At 41.2% G+C, this 21261-nt stretch overlaps 1 protein-coding gene across 1 annotated transcript in view; it reads right to left on the bottom strand.

The window, feature by feature from the left end:
• Pcnx1 (pecanex 1) overlaps positions 1-21261 on the bottom strand; it is a 133530-nt gene that overhangs the window by 100463 nt on the left and 11806 nt on the right. Inside the window, 1 exon segment of the mRNA XM_021653882.2 lies at positions 2104-2312. Coding sequence (XP_021509557.2) covers positions 2104-2312 — 209 coding nt within the window.

The raw sequence follows: 21261 nt of genomic DNA, 5'->3' as shown, positions 1-21261 counted from the left end.
AAAACTGAAGATACATATTAAATATTAAGGCCGTTATTGAACTATCATGATAAAACAGTATGGTGTGTGTGGGGGTGTATGTGTACATATATATATAAAAAAGGAGTGCAGCAGAATGAAGCACAGAACCTGACATGGACACACTTGGTCTCCACATCTGCACCCTTTGAACCCAGGGATTCACCCAGCTGTGAATCAAACGCGTTCAGAAAAAGAAAAAGATTACGTCTACACTAAACATGTATAGATGTTTTTCTTATTATTCCCGAAACAATATAACAACCCTGTCCATATCACTTACCCTGTATTAGGTGTTTTAAGCAATATAGGGATTCATAGCATACACAGGAGGATGAACAGTGATGACATGCAAATACTACACTATTTTGTAGACAGAAGACTTGAGTTTCTACTGCTTACAGTGCACAGACCAGCGTAGCCTTCCCAGTAATTACATTTCCACTAAATTAAGATTAAAAATATAATAACTTAAAATGAGCACCACAGGGATCTTTCTCACAATAAAATTTAAGTTTGAAATATGAACCTAACTAAAAATAGGGGACTGGAGAGATGACTCAGCAGGTAAGAGTTCCGAACCTGGATTTGGTTCTCAGCACCCAAACGGCAGCTCACATCTATAATTCCAGTTCCAGAGAATCTGATGCCTTCTGGTTTCCAAGAACACCATGTAGCCACATGGTGCACAGATACAGAGGCATACAATAAGTCAATAAATAATTTCTTTAAAAAAATTAAATTATTATTTATCTATAGAATATAGTTTGTCATTTAAAACATCATAGGAAAAATGCTTTTACTACTTCAAGTATTTACTGAGTTAACTATCAGGACTGAGTTAACTGATTTAAGAGCTGAGAACAGTCTACAGGAAAAACAAGGTCTCCAGCTTTAAGAAGCTTACAGATGCAAATAGATAACTAAGGAAAATAATGGCAGTTTGTGATTACCAATGAGCAAAATTATTACAAGAGTAAAATGCTTGCTCAATAAACAAATGAGGTGGTTGTGTAATGGCTGAGGGCAAAGGTATAAACTACGGTTTCAGTGAGTGGGAGGCATACAGAGATAGGAGTCTGGATGGAAAACACAATATAAGGACAATACATCGTAACTGACTGTCCTAACATCACAACCTAAACTCATGTTATGCTGATTGGGCTAGAGGTAGACTCCAGCTTGAGGGATCAGAGATAATGTAGCACCTTCTCAGAGAATCGTGTGAAGGAACAAATGAACTTGCATACATCCTAGCCATGTCTGTGAGATTCACGCTAGTGGAATGTATTACTTTGTAAGTGCTCAAGAAACTTTTGACCATATAAATAAATTAGATATGTCAAAAACAGAAAGTTGGTAGTGCCAAAGAAATATGCATGCTACAATGTAACTAAGCAACAGAAGGATACTTATAAGAATATAAAATTGAAAGATATTTACAGCAGATTAAGCAGAAAATGCAGATTATATAAAAAATAAAATTTGCTTAAGATATATATATATACACACACATACATATATATATATATGTAATTTATGTGCATTTTTTCTTTTTTTCTTTCTTTTTCTCCTGAGACAGAGTCTCCACACAAGACTAGGGTGGCTAGAACCTAGGATTGTCCTGCATCAATCTGCTGGGATTACAGGTATGCAGCCTTTGTCTGGCTTCTGTGTGTGTAAACTGTTTTGATGCTGAGATGGATAAGCCTCGCTTACAATGCACTTCTTTAGTTGTGTTTCCTGTGCCTTGGTCTGACCCTTATGTAGTAGCATTCCTGCCCTGAGCTGTTCAGTGATGAGGCCATGGATACTGATTCCGTCCTCCAAATGCCCTCGTTACTTTCTTTGTTCTAAGACTACAACTTGCACTTGCCACTATATCTACAGTGGTAGACTAACGCTGCTTCAAACCCCTAAGAAGAAAATAGGGACAGGAGAGTAAACACCACTGCACGCATCCCTACACCGATCTCTTACACAGTACACACACCGTCTCCTCTACAAGGCTGGCACGCTGATCTCTTACCTTGGCCGCTGTACACACACCGTCACATCCACGAGGCAGGCACGCTGATCTCTTACCTTGGGCCATTGCTGTCTTTCCGCCTTGTTGAACAGTTGCCTTGCTCAGCTTTGGCTCGCTGATCTGCAAACTCATTAGCGCGCCGGTCTACAATTTCTCCAGCATCAAGTGCTCTGTGTAGTCGATAGTTGACCATCTTCAGAACAATGAAAACAGCAGCTACTATGGGACAGTAAACTGCTACTATAATCATCGAAGAAGGAAGGGCCTTTAAGAGAAAGCAAAATATATGTATTTTAGAATACTTTGTTTTACTCAATTCTAGAAATCTGTACCTAAAATAATGAAGTTATACATAAAGCAATTATACTACTACTATAAGTTGCAAAGGTTAAAAAAAAAAAAAACTCCACTGCCCAAAACTGAGGCCACATGGCCACACATGTGGCTACTGAGCACCTGAAATGTGGCTTAGTTAAGTATGAAAAAAAAAAATTCAATTCTTGTATTGACTGCAGATGGAAATAACAATTGAAATTTATTTAGTTAAAAATTGCTGAAAATAATTTCACTTACTATGACCACTACAAAATTTAAAGTTACCTGTGTGGCTCACACAACATTCTACTGCATGGTGCCGGTGCTGACAAAGCCCACAGGAAAAAAAAATTCTTAAAATCCAAACTGAACAGCTACAATATCGAATCATACTGCATATGAGATGTGAGCAAGAGATGGCTGTGACCCAATACAGGCCCTGTGTATGCGCTCTGTGCAAGAGGGGCTGTTCCTAGCACCCACACAGCGTGGGCAGCCAACCGTAACTCCAGCTCCAAGGGATCCATGGCTCTTCTGTTCTCCATGAACACAAGGCACACACATAGTGCATGTATGTACATATGGGCAAAACACTATACACATAAACTATATAGGCCTAATTTAAAGAAAGAACAAAGAACAGAAAAACGCAGAACTTAAAGCAATCAATGCATTAATTGAATAAGTCAGTACCTGTCCTGGAGACGAAAGACCCTTCTATGATTGAGAAATCTGAAACCTGAAAACCAGGGACGGCTGGGGGACAGGCCACCTGGAGGCAGCGCCACAGAGGCCCCACCGGCAAAGAGCATACAACAATGAACTTGTCCAGCACCCTGCATGTGTTCGGCTGCAGACACCACGTGTCATCACATCCAACCTCAGACCCCACGTGCTACCACATCATCAATTCAACCTCTACCAGCACTGCCATGCAGAACCCCAAACAAGCTCAGGAAGGGGAGCCTCAATGGTGGTGACCTTGGGAGTCTTCTTTGATGAGCCGAAGCTTCACACTACACACATGTGGCTCTGGGTTTAAGTGCCCTGAGAAGCCAGCTGGAATTAGAAACGGGAACAAAGCCTGATTACAGCTTTTGTGTTGGGATGAGAGAAACGGGTGTACGCACAATTATTTGGCTTCTGAAATACTTGGACTAAGAACCCTGCATATGAATATAATTAAAAAATTAAACTGCTGAATATAATTTAAAATGTCCCTTAAATAACTGGCTTAGCCTTGTGATTTTAAATATAAACATCTATTTTCTTTTTTAATTATTAAATATCAGATCTAAATGCATTTTGAGAGATTTAATAGATAAGTACTTGAAAATGCTCAATTTATAAATGCAATTTAAATTAAAGCTCTCTTAAAGTACAAAAAAAAATAAGCCTCTGGAAAATGAAGGTTAAAATGTTAGGAGACAAGTATGTTTAAGACTTTTAGTTAATCTGTATCTTTAACAAACCTAATATTCACTATAAAAAAACAAATGACCTGAATGATCTTCTGAACAAAAAAGACCACCCTCAAACACACATGCCCGCGCACACTCACACACACAGTGAGGGCAGGGGAGGGTAACACTGATATAGCAGACAGAGACACAGAAACTGACATAAACACAGACAGAGACAGGCCAACCACTTAGAGAATTTGCCAAAGTTCAGTGTGGTGCTGGCTTCCTTTTGAAATTTCCACACAGAAATAGAATCCTGGAAGCCCAATGTCTTCTCCATTTCCTGATAGGATACTGAGGTACACTAAATTTGAGAGACTTAGCTAAGATTACCCATCTTAACAAATCCAAACATTAAGGAAAGTCATATGCCTATTTCACCGCAAGCCACAGACTACATACCAATTCGCTTTTCAAACACAGGGTCATATAAAATAGGTCAGTTCCATCCTAAGCCACCAGAGTCCATTTAAGGTAAAACAACTCATTATATCATGGACAGAAGAGAAATACCAACATCGGTGTCAAAGTCAATGGAAAGGCTAATCAACAAATGGAAGAGTACTCAATTTTGAATTGTCAAAGATTGCCAATGCTCAAAACTCATCTAAATAAATTCCAATCTTCACACCCCAAAATACTGCTAAGAACTATGTAAACAAACTCGCTGAAACGTGAGGCTTTACCTAAAATCAAAGCAGAAAATTGCTTTTAAAAAACACGCTAGTCACAGAAAGACTGAAATTAACTTTGTGTTAAGAAATTTAGGAAGACCCTACTGGGAACAGTGTCAGGTCATTAACAATTGTTTTTCTACTCAAATTATAAAACTACTCATTTAATTTTGCATGCTGTGGTTCAGGTGCCTGAGCCTACCTCCGTTAGTCCCAAACCTTCCAGGGACAAAAGCAGTCACTCTCTATAAGTTTCCTTTTCCTAAAGTGGGTGAAAGTGCAGACTGCTGAGCACTGCGCTGAACCTGTCTTCTCTACTTGCTTTACTGCCTGGGAAACTCAACTGATTCCTGGACAGCTAGCCACATTAGCATAAAGTCTGAGGGGACCATCGACCTGTCTACAGTTATGATTCACTACACTACAGGGAAATTATAAATGGTGTCTGTTTCATAGGGCAAACATCTAAACTAAGCACACACAAAATAACTACAAAGTAGTTAGCTCATAATTTGTCTATTTTATAAATTACATACTAAACGGGCAAGAAAAATTGTATTCGTGTGTGTGTGTGTGTGTATGTGTGTGTGTGTGTGTATGTGCTGCATATGTTGAGTGTTCGTGTGTGCTGGTGCACAGGCACGGGTGTGCACTTATGTGCAGGCCAGCAGGATCTTCCTTAGTCACGTTCTACCTCATTCTTCAAGACCCTGGAGCTCACTGACAGACTGGCTGGCCAATGGGCCCCCAAGGCTTCACTTCTGTTGGTCCTCCTGACACTCCCAGCTTGAGTACTGGGGATCCAAACGCAAGTCCTCAGGCTTGCACAGCAAGCACTTTATGGGTTGAGCTGTCTCCTCAGCTCCCCACTTGAATACTATATTATATTACATATATACACCATGTTGTCAAAGAAGAAGTGCACAGAAATACTCACAGTTCTAATTAGGAACAAGCTTCACCTCCTGAGGAACGAGGCTCTTTGGAAGAAAAAGTTATGTATGAGATATAATTGCTTATTCTCATGTTTAAAGTATAATTTGTGTGCACTGTTTGACATAACAAGTTCTATGTATTTTTAATCTTTCTGGAAGGTAACTACTGACTTCAAAATAGTTCTGTTCTACAGCAAATAATAATTCAGAAAGCTTAATTTTATCTTCAAGATACAACATTTTATTGTGTTATCTTAAATTAATGCCAAAGACACAGATATAATCAAGCACAGCCACAGTCCCTCAGTGGTAAGACCCAGTCTGTCCTTCTGTTCCCTAAGAGTCGGTCTACAGAAAAGCTGACTTTCTGACTCTTTTGAGAAACCGCAAGCAGTGGACAGCAGGGATGAAAAGGTGGCAGAGCAGCTGGCAAAACAGTGGACAAACAAGGCCTTCATTAAATAACCATAAAGGTCACAGCTCTGAACACACAAGATAAAGGACTGTGGCACCATCAAGGCTCCAAGCAGCTCCTTGCACACCTTGGACAGTGGATCTCATCAGCCTTCTGTCTCACACAGTGTAAAACCGCAAAGATATAAAGTTAAAGAAGGCAGGCTAGGGGTTTGCTTCTCTGGTGAGGTAACTGGTTGGTTTTGTGATTCCTGAGACTTGTTGACTGGGCAGTAATACCCAGGTTATCAACCCAGTGCAGGCACAATCCACCAGCGTGTGGTCTGAGGGTAACAAAATGACAGGCACGTCACTTGTGACGGACATCAGGCTACAAAAAACTTAAACTATCCATCTTTAACCTAAGACACCTTTCATGCTATCTTTGGGGGCTTCTATAATTTATTTCCTCGTGGTTTAAGGTGTTGTTTACTAAACTTAGACATCACAGACTAAAGTAGCTTTTAGAAAACCTGATAAAAGATCTGTGTGTACAAGCAATAGTAATAAAAATTGCATAGTACTAGCATAGAAACAGAATGGTGGATCAAGGGAATCGAATAGAAGACCCAGAAATAAACCCATATACCTACAAATACTTGATTTTTAACAAAGAAGCCAAAACTGTACAATGGAAAAAAAAAGAAGCATCTTTAACAAATGGTGCTGGTCTAACTGGATACCTTCATGTAGAAAAATGCAAATAGATCCATATTTATCAGCCTGCACAAAATTAAAGTCCAAGTGGATCAAAGACATCAATATAAAACCAGACACACTAAATCTGTTAGGAGAAAAAGTAAGGAAGAGCCTTGAACCCATTGGCACAGGAGACAACTTCCTGAACAGAACATCAACAGCACAGGCTCTAAGATCAACAATCAATAAATGGGACCTCATGAAACTGAAAAGCTTCTGTAAAGCAAAGGACACTGTCATCAGAACAAAACAACAGCTTACACACTGGGAAAAGATCTTCACCAACCCTATATCTGACAGAGGGCCAATATCCAGAATATATAAAAAACTCAAAAAGAGTTTAAAGAGCAACAAATCAAGTAATCCAATTAAAAAATGGGTACAAAGCTAAACAGAGAATTCTCAATAGAGGAATATCGAATGGCAGAGAAACACTTAAAGAAATGCTCAACATCCTTAGCTATGAAATGCAAATCAAAACGACTCTTGAGATTTCACCTTACACCCATCAGAACGGCTAAGATCAAAGACTCAAGTGACAACACATGCTAGAGAAGATGTGGACAAAGGGGAAACCTCCTCCATTGCTGGTGGGAATGTAAACTTGTACAACCACTTTGGAAATCAATCTGGCACTTTCTCAGAAAATTAGGAATAGTGCTACTTCAAAACCCAGCTGTACCACTCCTACACATATATCCAAAAGATGCCCAAGTATACAACAAGGACATTTGCTCAACCATGTTCATAGCCGCTTTATTCGTAATAGCCAGAAGCTGTAAAGAACCCAAATGTCCCTCAGTTGAGAAATGGATACAGAAATTGTGGTACATTTACACAATGGAATACTACTCGGCAATTAAAAACAAGGAAATCATGAAATTTGCAGGCAAACGGTGGGAATTAGAAAAGATCATCCTGAGTGAGGTATCCCAGAAGCAGAAAGACACAAATGGTATATACTCACTTATAAGTAGATATTAGACATATAATATAGGATAATTATATTAAAATCTGTACGTTTAAACAAACTAAGCAAGGAGGAGGACCCTGGGTAAAATGATCAATCCTCATTCAGAAAGGCAAATGGGATAGACATTGGAAGATGGAGAAAACAGGGAACAGGACAGGAGCCTACCACAGAGGTACCCTAAAAGACTACCCACCAGTGTATCAAAGAGACTCACAGCCAATCTTTGGGCAAAGTGCAGGGAATCTTATGAAAGAAGTGGGAAATAGTGAGACCCGAAGAGGACAGGAGCTCCACAAGGAGAGCAACAGAACCAAGAAATCTGGGCCTAGAGGTCTTTTCTGAGGCTGATACTCCAACCAAGGACCATGCATGGAGATAACTTAGAACCCCTGCACAGATGTGGCCCATGGCAGCTCAGTCTCCAAGTGGGTTCTCCTAGTAAGGGGAACAGGGACTGTCTGTGACATGAACTCAGTGGCTGGCTCTTTGATCACCTCCCCCTGAGAGGTGTGGGGCAGCCTTACCAGGCCACAGAGGAAGACAATGCAGCCAGCTCTCATGAGACCTGATAGGCTAGGGTCATAGGGAAGGGAAGGAGGACCCCCCCCTCCCCATCAGTGGACTTAGGGAGGGGCATGGGAAGAGAAGAGGGAGGGAGGGTAGAATTGGGAGGAGATGAGGGATGGGGCTACAGCTAGGATACAAAATAAATAAACTAATTAATAAAAAAATTAATATATTTCTAAAAAGATCTTTGTGTATACATACAGAGTACAGGCAAGACAAATGAGGAGCTCCTTCAAAGTAGTAACAAACAGGAAAAAAAAAGACAATAGAAGCAAGAGGACAGGGAGGAGGGGAAGCAAGCCTTATAAAGAAAGATATTATAAAACAGCCAATAGAAACCTCATGAGAGGCTGCAGAGATAGCTCAGTGGTTAAGAACACTGACTGTTCTAGGGAACCCAGGCTTGGCTTCTGGCACCAACATGCTGGTTCACAACTCTCTATACAACTCCAGTTCCAGAGGTCCCAACGCCCTCTCCTGGTCTCTAAGGGTACCATGCATGAGACATACATGCAATGCAAGTATAAAATAAAATTTTTATTATTATCAGGTTTTTTGTTTGTTTGTTTTTTTGAGACAGGGTTTCCCTGTGTAAGAGAGCCCTGGCTGTCCTGGAACTCACTATGTAGACCAGGCTGGCCTTGAACTCACAGAGATCCACTTCTGCTTCTCAAGCGCTGGGATTAAGGGTATGCCCTACCACTTGCCCATCTTAAAATAAAAATTTTAAGTTAAAAAAAAAACACATAAAAATACCATCTGATTTCATTAATGAGGAATACAACTTAAATAAATATAATTTAGAACAATGCCAACATACCATCTAACGCTCTGTGTAGATAAAAAATAAAGCACCAGAACTAAGCCAGTGTGATGGTGCAAGTCTGTAATGCCAAGCCTTGCAGGCATTTATAAATTCAAGGACAGCCTGAACAATTTAAATGAACTTATCTCAAAATAAAAACAAGAGTGCTCAGAGGTTGAGCACTCGCCTAGCAAGCATGAGACCATGGGTTCAATTCCTAGTACCACCAAATAACAAAACAACCTCCCACAAAAACAGAACTCTGTAGCTTGCTAAAAATAATTAAAAATAAATTGCCAGTTTCGACTAAGACCCAACATTTTAAGCATAAAATTGAAATTCTAATAGAGACAGTACTAAAATTCAACTGAAAATCACCACAATGAAAGGAACTTGGGAAGGAAAGGGTTTATTTGGCATACACTTCCACAGCATTATTCATCATTGAAGGAAGTAAGGACAGGAACATAAAGAGTGCAGGAACCTGGAGGCAGGAGCTGATGCAGAGGACATGGAGGGGTGCTCCTTATTGGCTTGCGCCCCTTGCTTTCTTATAGAACCCAGAACCACCAGCCTAGGAGTGGCATGACCCACAATGCCCTGGGCCCTCCCACATCAGTCACTAATTTTAAAAATGTCTTGACAGCTGGATCCTGGGGTGGCCGTTTTCTCAATTGAAGTTCTTTCCTTTCAGATGACTCTAGCTTGTGTCCAATTGACATGAAACTAGACAGGGCAAGCTCACTAGGTAAAACAGAAGGTACTTGAATACACTGTGGCATTCTTGCTACAGTAGAGCAGAAACCAACATAAACACAGAACTAACTGTTGAGTGGGTTCTAGAGTGAGGATACATGTGCAAAATGATGGTGCCCTTCCCAGATAAAAAGGTACCTACTTTGTGCCATTTGAAACTTATTTCTGCAGTTTCCCATTTGATATTTTCAGTTACTGGTATCTGGAATGGAAATTGAAGTGAAACTATGGTACTATTCACTCAAAAGATGGTTCACATTTCTTTCAAAAGATAAGAAAATGAAGTCTCCAAAACTCTGGCTAGAACCACAACCTAGAGAGAATTCAGGCAGCAGGATGGATAGCCTAGGGCTCTGGGGCCATGTGGAAGGGCACGGGTCTCACTGAGGCCAGTCTGCTGCCAGATCATCCAGGCAGTGCCCCAGGAGCCCCTGCAAGGACTTCACTGCATTGACATTTGTACTGGGGGCACCTTTCTGGTTAGTATCAAGTTACCTCGTGAAAAGAAGGCGAGGCAGTCACGGTGAAACCTGGCTAGATGGCTGTCCCACACAACTCTCACTATAGTGCCCCACAGCCACAAGGCCTGCCTGAGTCAATCTGGCTTCACTCACTGCCCTGATGTCTACCTAGAGGAACCAGAGTAGGGGTGATTTAAGTCAAGAGTGATGTTCCATCTCTGCCAATTTAACTATGCTTTCATCACCCCTGATCCAGAAAGGGGCACAGAGGAAGCCATTGCAAGTGACATGAATTCCCTCCCACACTGGTTGTTTGACTGTCACAAAAGAAGGGACTGATCAAATGGCCTGGCACGCAGGATGACTGCCCTAGTACTAAGTATGAAGATGAGAAAATCAAAATGCAACATACAATAATGTAAAGAACTCCTACATTTTTTTGGCCAGAGCAGGAAAAATACAATAATAGCCAGTTTGACTATTATGTAAATGTGAACACATATGAAAGACAGGAAGGAATGTTTGCCTCCCACACATGAAAGACAGGAGGGAAGTTTTCTCTCCCACAAGATGGCTACATCATACAAAGAAGGCCTTCATATGCTGAGGACATCTTTGTAGATACCATGTTGCACCTTGTTAGGCCAAGACTTTTGCAACTGTGAAGATTACAACCAAGAGCCTGCCAACTGCCACCAAAACACCACTGTGGAGCCAAAAAAGAGTGGCCTCACAAAAGGATCTTCTGGGGAGGGGCACTGCTGCATTCCCTCAGCAGTCGGGCCTGAGAGGCCATGTTCATTCAGACTATGAGGCCAAGTTCTCAAGGAAAGTATGTGGCCTCCAGGGTGTTGAATACTTGGTGGCTAACAGTAAAGTCGGCAAGATGACATGCAAAGGTAACCTTTACACTTGAAAGAAAATGTGTCTTCTTACAAATGAGTATCGCTGTCAGGTTTGCATTTCATTCCGCCATCAACAGATGCTGATTTCACTACTGAAGAGGAAACTCCATTGTTTGGAGATAACTGTTAGTCTGATTCCTGTAGAGGCCTTTTTATTGATCTGTTCCAACAGATAAATGATTTGCCAGAATTTCAATGATACACGCGCCAGGCAGAAAACAGAGAATATTGATCATTTGTGTGATAGAGTATTTTTTCTTTGTGCACTAAATTGTACTGCATATAAAGTAGTACAATCCATTTTGCGACTCAGAAAAGAAAAGGGGAAGGGAAATAGGGGAGGAAGGCGCTGGGTTCATGAGAAAGTTGCTGTCTGGGTATGTAAGGTGGACAGGAACTGAGGAGTACACCTGTCATCAACCCCTCTTCACACATCCACATTCCAAAGAGACAGACAGACAGATGGTGGGTGGTGAGAAGACAGATGAATATTCTGTTGCATTCTCTCTCCAATAAGGAAAGGAAAATAGAACTGCTGACGACCAAGCAGTGAGATAGAGCCACAACACAGTTCAGTTATCTTTGATTCTGGTAGCTTCTTCTTTTTTTTTTTTTTTTTTTAAGATTTATATTTTGGGGAGGGAAGGAGGAATTGGGAGGGGAGGAGGAAGGTTTGTGGGGGGGATACAAAGTGAATAAAGTGTAATTAATAAAAATTAAAATAAAAAATAATTTATTATGTACACAGTGTTCTGCCCACACGTGTGCCTGCACGGCAGACAAGGACTTCAGACCGCACCATAGATGGTTAGAGAAACCATGTGGATGCTGGGAATTGAACTCAGGTCTTGTGGAAGAGCAACTGGTGCTCTTAACCTCTGAGCCATCTCTCCAGGCCATGGTAGCTTATTTTTAACATAAGACAAAGGTTGAAGCTATGCATACTTTCAAAGACGTTTCTGACAGGGCTCTTGAGGAAGCCAGTTGGAGTCACAGAAATGCTCAAGTCGAATTATTAGTTGTGAGATAACCTTGTATTTCAGTTCCAAACATCAAGTGAGTGACTCTCCCCCAAGCCAAGCACTCTGCCTGGTGAAATCACACCATACACAGCAGCTCAGATGTTTGTTACTGCTGCAGCATAAATTGCCAGAGAGGTGTTTAAGTCATTCGGTGGGTGGAGAGTGCCTAGAACCATACTAAGAGGCCTCCTGCCTCAGTGCAAGACAATGGACAACCCAGATCCAAACACAGCATTGACAGGGAAGCCTGTGTGTCTGCGATGCTGCGAAGGAGGTGGCTGACATCCAGAGGCTGATTCACTTCCCGAGGCTGCCTGTTAGGCTCCTACTTTACAGACAGAAAAGCTGAGGAACAAAGAAGTCAGCTGCTTGTCTCAAAGGAGGACGTTCAAGGGTAACTCGGCTCTAGAGTCGGGAGTCAGTATTCTTTTCAAAAACATTTCTAACACATTTTAAAAACATCTTACTGACAGTAACTGTCCATCTTTGTGGGTCACAGTGTAATGTTCTGATACATTTGCATACTATGTACTGATCAACTCCAGAAACTGAGGTTATTCACCATCTCAAACTCTTTATCACTTCTTTTTGAGGAAAGCATTCAAACTCCTCTCCTCTAGCTAGTTTCCATTGTATGGTACAATACAGTCAACCACAGGCAGCCTCAGAATACAGAGCAACCCCACTTACTCCTATCTGGTAGTGACTTTGAACCCATCAGCAAATTCTGTGTGTGCGTGTGTGTGAAAAAGACCAACAAGTGATTCCCAATCTGCAGGTGATACCCGCTCTACTGTCACAAGCCCAAAGGCAGATCTGCACAAAGGAGCACAATGTGTTACAATGAAACTCTACAGCCAATAAAATTTGAATTTATATGAGCTTCGTGCCACAAAACAGCACTTCTGATTTTTTTTTCAACAATAAAATAAGGTTAGGAACTAACTGGGCATGGTGGCATTTGGGAAGCAGAAGCCGAAAGACTGCCACGAGTTCAAAGCCAGCCTGAACTACACATGAATGGTGAATCCCAGGCAGCCTGGTCTATTTCCTTCCCTAATCGAGACCCCAAGCAAAGCGTCAACACTTCTCCCTTACTTGCCGAATGCAAACCCAGAACTTCCATAACACCAGTTTGATCCAACAGCAAGACAAAGCAGCTGCCGGGAACTGCTCTTCCACGATGTGCGTACGCTCTTGTGCCCATGCTCCTGATGTGGAGGCCCAGAGAACACTGTCCTGTGACAACAAAACTCTGGAGAGCTTATCTTGGTTAGTCTCTGGGAAGGGGATTTTAAGGAATTCTTCAGGGTAATTATAAAAAGGGTTTCTGAAAAAAGCACACAGGAAACTGTAGCACTACAGGAAACTGTAATTATAGACATTCCTCTGTTCTGATGTCCTCCCCTTCAATGGGAAAATTCATGGGTGGAGGCTAGGAAACACCGTCTAAGGTATTTTGAGTATAACTGGCTCCCCAGCTTCGCTAACACCCGAATGCCTATGGCACTTACATTTTTAAGCAGACACTGACCAAGGGCTAGAAACAATACAATAAAATAATATGTAAAAATAGATTAAAACACAAGAACAAGTTCTAGCTCTCTAAAAAAATAAGGTATAAGAGATTCATAAAGTTAGGGAGTAAAGAACATTTATGTTGGCTTTTCAAAATAAATATTCCAAAGTTCACAGTTCTACACTCCCTTGAATTAGGTATTTTTTCTTGAGACATTTAGCTATAACTTGCAAGCTGCTAAACACAAGTGATGCACCCTCAAGGTGTACTTTACTGTCTTTTGACACATTATAATGTAGTACCTGCTATAAAAACAAATTGATTAATACTTTTGCTTCCAAGTTCAAACTACTAGATCAAGGAGCCTGGATAGCTCAGATGGTAAGGCATCAAAATACTAGCTCAACCCAGATTATTCCTGCTAAGTCATGATTTCTGTGGGACCCCTAGCTGTGACCAGCCAAAGGCTAGGGTGTCTACTGAACTCATACCATCACTGGAATATCTGAAAAGAAAAACTCAATCTTTTCTTGACTTTCAAGTTCTGTCAGTTCTGCCGATCTCTCATAGAAAGGAGACTAGAAGTTAAACATTCGCCACGCCTGTCCTGTAAATGCTAGCTACTGAGGAGGTTTGAGGCAGGAGGATCACAAGTTCAAGGGCTGCCTCAACTACAGTGAGTTCCCAGCCAGCTCAAACAACCCAGTGAGACCCATTCTCAAAGTCAGAAGAGAACCGGAAATGCAGTGGACTGTGTCTGCCCAGCACTCAACCCCAGGAACAGCACTGTCACAACGTCACAACAGTATGGGAGCAGTGTCCTTGCAGGTCCGTCAGAACTCCAGCCAGACCTGTGGCTGTCTCCACTAGGTAGTGGGGATAGAACTGATCATTCCGTGCAAATGCACGCATCAGGAGGCACTCCGCCCTGTGCTCCAGTGTTCACTGTGCACCTGGAGCTGTGCTGGGCAGAGGTGTACTCCACCTACTGTGCTCCTGGAGCTATGCAGGGGAGGAAGAGGGTGTACCCCACCTATCGTGTGCAAACATCACTTTTGACTTATTCACAGAAAGGGCAGACAGAGACGAGAATCCTGAAATGTGTGGAATTCAGTTTCATAGCTAGACCACCTTTGGTTTCCGGTTAAAGGAAAGAATGTTGGAGAGACGGGAAGGAGGCTCAGTAATAAAATACTGCCTGCAAACGTAAATGATGGCTGTTCGTCAAGATGAGAGGGAGCTTGAATTTAAAGGAGAAGAAAAATGTTTTCAATAAGCTTTCCAATTGTTACATACATGCTGCCCCCACAGGACTTAGAAAAGGTCCTAAGAGCAGCAACCCTGGCTCTGGGGACCGGGCCCTCTTGCCAGGCTCTCCTCTGGGGGTTGAGGTAAAGCATTCTAGTTAGATGTTTTCCTCCAAAGATGACACCACACAGGGTAAGGAGAAACACTGGGCCAATGTTGAGGTTCAAGCATACATTCCCATAAGGGAAAATACTCTAAGTCCAACTATTCAACCAGTCAGATTAACATCAGAGGCTTGGCTAGGAAATTCTAAGAACCTCAAAAAACATCTACCCTAACAGCAACAAATTCACAAGTAGTTTCAATTCTGAATTTTTCAATAAAATTATTAAGAGTATTAGCTACTATATTTGCACCCCATACTGATGCTACTTCATAAATATATTTTTAGCTGCAGATGAATGCATTTTTTAGGGAAACAATGGTCAGAATTTATGTCCATCCAAAATGAGAGTAAACTAATACGGTATATCCCACTCATCATCACATGCTATCCTACGACTGGCAAGTCAATCACAGTACCAGGATCTAAAGTGGGCAGCACTTTCAAAAGGCAAGAAGAGGACACAGATCTGAAATGTGGAATGAAAAATCTGGGAAACAAACTCAGAAGTCCACCACGTACACTGGTGGGCTAAGATAATCTCACATCCTTTGTAAGAGTGTTCATCTGCTTTTTAAAACAAAAGTTTCCAGCGAGGCTTTGAGGGCATTTGGATTTACACATTTTAGTGAACAAGGTTTAAACATATTCTGTTCCTACTAGTATTTTAAATAATCTTGCTCAGTCTATTCACCTAAGATATACACAGAGCTGTTATATACCTGCATTCGCTTACATATCAACTGCTTCAGTGTTTGTAATCTGAGTAACAACACAATGTATACAATACAGTATCATTACTAAAATTTATTTATTTATTTTTTTGGCAACAGTTCATTTGTACTTCACCAAGGGATTTTTTTCTGATTTACTTTTTTTCATTCATTCCATACACATTCCTCTCCTCAACAATTCATTAGCATGATATTCAATATTTACACATTATAAGTCGTAATACTAAGTAACAGAGTAACCTTTTAAAAGCCTTTTAACAGCTAAGTCATGTTGCCAGTACACAAAGGAGAGCAGGAGGGAAAATATAACTGTGCAGGTGGCAAGTATATAGAATCTAAATAAGCCAAAGCTGTGTCGCTTTCCTTGCAGAGGAGCAATTCTCCACATCCACGGACTCTACATCTGTGGATTCACTCAAAAATGAAACATATTCATGGGTAAAACCTCCAGAACTAGAAAGCTGGCTCAGCCGTTTAAACTACTTGCTGCTCTTGCACAGGACCCAGGTTCGGTTCCAGCACCCACATGGTGGTTCACACTCTGCCATAGGCCCAGCTCTAGGGAACCTGACTCTCTCTTCTGACCTCTGTGGACATACATATAGGCAGGCAAAGCCCTCACTCACACAGAATGAAAGAAGCTAAGAGAAAAGGTGCAGTTGCTCTGAACACGAACAAGCTTCTGCTTGCCGTAAGTCGATGACCAACACAGCCTACCGAGTATTTACACAGCACTCGTGTGCTGCAGACTCACAGTCCACAGATACTTCCCACGTCACTTGAGGAGATGGAACATTCTGGGTGTTGGCCTGGGAAGATCCTGGAACCAATCCCATAAGAACACCGAAGGACAACTGTGTTGTTAATATGATGGATGAAAAGTGAAATTCTGCAAAACAGGAGCAAGATGGTGGCTGGAGGGCAGAGAGTGGAATGATGTTTCACAGTGTTTCTTCCCGTTTCCAAAACCATCTTTAAATTATCACAGAGAACAAAGGAAACAAACAACTTCCAAGTCATTCCAAAAGGCCCCCAAAAAATTCCTATCTAAAAAGCTTTGTCAAAGACAGCACACTGTGGGATTTTTCAAGACACCTGTAAATACAACCCAATAGCCTAAACTTTGTAATGGAATCAATGATTCGAAGTCCTTCCTAAAACTACTGGATCTGAGGAGACAGCCATGAAGCCTTAGCAAACCTATGTGTAACTGACACATCTGGGAATCACAGCAGTTTGAGCAATGAAGCCAGGGAGCTAACAGCATTTACGCATTCAAGAGAACCTGGAGACAGGCATCCTTTATATCATTCAGAGACCACGCTCCACCACAGATGCCAAGCTCAGGTCTGAGAGGATTATCGTGTGAAAAGTGACTTGTGAGGTCTTGATAAGGTTTTGATTTATCTGTGGTTTTCCTGAGTAAACCTAAGCACTCTGAAGCATGTGGGGTGTTCTATAGTAGGAATTATCTTAATTACGACCTCCTTTTATAAATCAGTGGTGACATTATGACACAGCAGTCGCACAGTCTAAGTAAGGTCCAGGGCAAACAGAGTCCAAATTTCCATATGGTCAATAAAAGGAGCAGAAGCTACCTCACAAAGACTAATTTGACAACCTCACACCTGTCGCTGACAGAGTCAACAGAAATGACTTTTCAGGACTCAGAGTAAGGCAATTAACACTCTGTCACCGTAACAACAATGCTACAGAATGGCAGCTAGGTCCTGTAGGTACTGTACCTCAAAAGGCACCATTTGTGTTTGACAGGATTACCTTATGTGTATAAAATGAGATCCTGCTTTTCACACAGATGTAAACTATGTTCTTATAAACACATACACTACTCAATCATAAAAAAGTCACAACATAATAGTTCAACTTAGGGCTTCAAGTACAAGAAATCAATTTTTATAGCTGTATCAAAAAATCAAAACTATATCAAGTAGAAATAATTTAAAATATTAATACACACAAAAATTAATTTTCGAGTTATTTATAGTCTTGTTTCATTAAAATTCAGTGAAATGGACTGTAAGCTAATACGCTAACATAAAATGAAAACCAGTAAGATTCATAAGTCAGAAGTACATTAGCTCTCCTAAGACTATGACCAGAACCCATACATCTTCTTTACGGCACATCTGTCCTAAACTCAATCTGTCTGCAGTAAAATGACGTTAGCCCATAATCCAGTTCTACTTTTAAGAGAAAGTGCTAAAACTGGGCAATGTATCACATACTAGACTGAGAGTGAATTAAGAGGGGGTGGAGGGCGGGGTGCGGAATGAAGACAAAGCATGGCATGCTCACTACCACAACTTCCATTGGAGCAACTTGGACAAGCTCAGCACGCCACAGCTTTACCCACTGACTGGCTCCTGGCTTTCCCCGGGCACACATTAATCTCAGGCACTTTTCTAAGGGTTGCTTTTACAGTAATAAATACAAACCATTCTCCCTGGAGCCCTCAGAATGACTAATCCTGTGTTCTATCTCACAATAATCCTTTCAAGAAAGTACTGTTATTATCTCCAATTTTACTGATAACAAACTCAAGCTATAAAATCATTTGTGCACAGCCAGTTAAAGAAACAGGAACAGGATTACATCTAGTCTGTCTCTAAAACCCAAATGTTTGCTTCTTTAATTGTATTTATCTACTCCGTGCTCACATGGAGGCTACAGGACAACTTGCAAGAGTCAGTTGTCTTGTTCCACCTTATGGGTTCCAGGAATCAAACCCACATTGTTACTCGGTAGCTACCGTCTACCCACTGAACCATCTCACTGACCTATCACAGCCTGAGTTTTTAACCACCAACTAGATGGTCTACCAAGGCAAGGTTTCTCAACCCTTTTTTCTCCTAGTAAAGAACCTTTTAGACTAAAATATATCTTAAAAAAAAAAAAAAAAAAAAAAAAGGGCAGTGGAGACGCATACACTTAATCCCAGCGTTTTGGAGGCAGAGGTACAGCAGAGGCAGGTAGCCAGCCTACAGAGTAAGTTTGAGGACAGCGAGGGCTGTGTTGCACAGAGAAACTCTGCCTCGAGAAACCAACCAACCAAATAAACCATTTAGATATTCTTCTGCCAATCATCATGTCGGCCCCTGAAAATTTTAATACCACGTATATGCTTGCTGCCTGCACATAGTATACTCTGAACTTTATACTTTTTAAAAAATGGTCTATGTCATACACACCCAAGAACTAATTTTTGCTCTTTTGACAGCCATTATCTGACAACGCTCTAGCATTGCTGATGCTTTGGTTCAAACAACCTCTGGTGTGGGGTGATGTCCTGTGTATTATGGGATGTTGAACACTATCCTCACTTGGGCTGTATCCAGCAGAAGCCCATGGCACTGCCCATACCAAAATCGTGTTAAAATCTTTCCCCAGAAAGTTCCTATCCCTGAAACATGCAGCTAGGTGCTGTCGTTTACATGTAAGGACTGCCAACTCTGATCTTGTTCCTAACAGACTGGGGTGGACAGGCTATGTGCAGACTGCACATGCTGTGTCTGTGGATGAAGGAGCAGGCGCAATGGCAGCAGTGGCAAGGAGGAGGTAGTAACCAGTTTAAACACGAGGGAAAGAACCCCACTTAGACCAGTAAGTGAAAGGACATTAAAGTTTAATAACTCCATTTATAAAGTGTCACAGAACACGGCTACCCCCATCCCAAATGATCAGAGACAAACGATCTCACTGCAAGTATACAAGGCCATAACTAAAGCCCCGGAGAGCAGTGCATTCTACAAATGGACTTCCACAATATCCACATAATATATAAGCCAAGAAGCGAAGCCAGAATTAAGGATACACAGATGGTGATGGAAATGGCAGCTCTGAGAGTTCTGGAGTCAGAACTTACACTGAAAACAACTAGGGGGCATTTAGATCATCACAGTCGTGGCTGGCCCGCAGAAGCAGATTAATAGGAGCCTGCTTCATGATTATATACAACAGAAGGACTGAAAGTGACCATGGTGGGAGTTGCGATGTCGGGAAGAACTAAATGGTAGAGGCAGTCTGAAATCCCGCGCCAGTGATCTAACTCCTAGCTGCCTGTATCTTCATTTCTAAACCCTGAATGTGGTTCCTCCATTCACAGGTATGCTGAGGCTTCTGTTAGGAAACCTGTAAGAGCAGTGCATGGGTACAACATAATAAATATTTGTTTTTAATAATGTTTATACTTCACAGTGAAAGAGCAGCAAACAAACCTCTGACCACATATGGTTTAGAGATACTGAAAAGGAGTTTAAAAATAGATGCCATAGCTAAACTTGTGGTGCCTGACTGCACACAGATGTAAATATTAGTCTGAATGGCGAATGCAGAAGTGAATGGAATATTGATGAATGGTTCTGTAACACGGTAAGGAATATTCCAAACAAAAGCGCCAGAACTTCCATTAAAATACAAGAACTCCTATTGTAGTAAGGGACAAGACAAAACTGTCCATATCTGCAATATTATTTAATACAGAGGTGTAAAGCAATTATAGGAAGAAAAAAGATAGCAAAAAAGGGGGAAAATGGACCTAGCAAGATGGCTCAGCAGGTGAATGTGCCTACCACCAAGCCTGCCAACCTAAATTAATCTCTAGAATCAAGTAATGGAAGGCAAGGACTGGGCAGAGTAGCTCTGCTGTTAGCCCGGCACTGGGAGACAGGCAAGCAGAACTCTGAGGCCAGCCCAGTCTACATGGAGAAAGTTCTAAGACAGCCTGAGCTACATACTAAGACCCTGTATCAAACAGAAGGAAGGAAAGAAGGAGGAAAAGAGAGGGAAGGAAGGAAGGGAAGGAGGGAGAAAGGGAGGGAGGGACGAAGGAGGGAATGGGAAGAACTCCACAACGTTGTCTTCTGATCTCCACATGTGCCATGTTATATACATGGATGTTTAAGTAAGCAGGATTCTTCAAAATACATATGGAACCTAGATGGAGGCATACAACACCATGCAGCATTCTGCAACTTTCCTGTTCATGTGAAAATCTTTAGGATAGTAGAAAAATAAGATTAAGTTTATATCTCAATAACATATTTGTTTCAGTATTCCTATGCCCATAATGGAATAATAGATAAATTTACATATCCTTTTGATAATATATAATCTTTTTAGATTAGCTATACTTTTTTTAATCTTTTCAAGACATCTTCAAATTGAGGATTTCATGTTAACAAAAATACCAACAGGAAAACAAATTTTAGAACCTCTATTTGCCACCTGCCAAGTTCATTCTGTTTCTGAAGTCAGAGATACTTGTGGGGATAAGACAGCATGACTGTAGCATCATGTTTAAAAGAAAACAGGGCCAAGTGTGAATGGTAACTGACTTGGTTGTACTTACTGCCTGTTTTTATGTTGACTGTTCTGGACACTTTCCCAAGGTGGTACTCTTACAGCACAAATCATATTCTCAGATTTAAAATGTGACTCATTGAGAAGCCATTCCTACGCTGAATACATAACAAACACTTTACAACAGTAAAACATTATACCCC

Source organism: Meriones unguiculatus, chromosome 7 (assembly GCF_030254825.1).
Source record: "Meriones unguiculatus strain TT.TT164.6M chromosome 7, Bangor_MerUng_6.1, whole genome shotgun sequence".
In the NCBI taxonomy this organism is placed as follows: domain Eukaryota; kingdom Metazoa; phylum Chordata; class Mammalia; order Rodentia; family Muridae; genus Meriones; species Meriones unguiculatus.
This window is presented reverse-complemented; position numbering and strand designations above follow the sequence as displayed.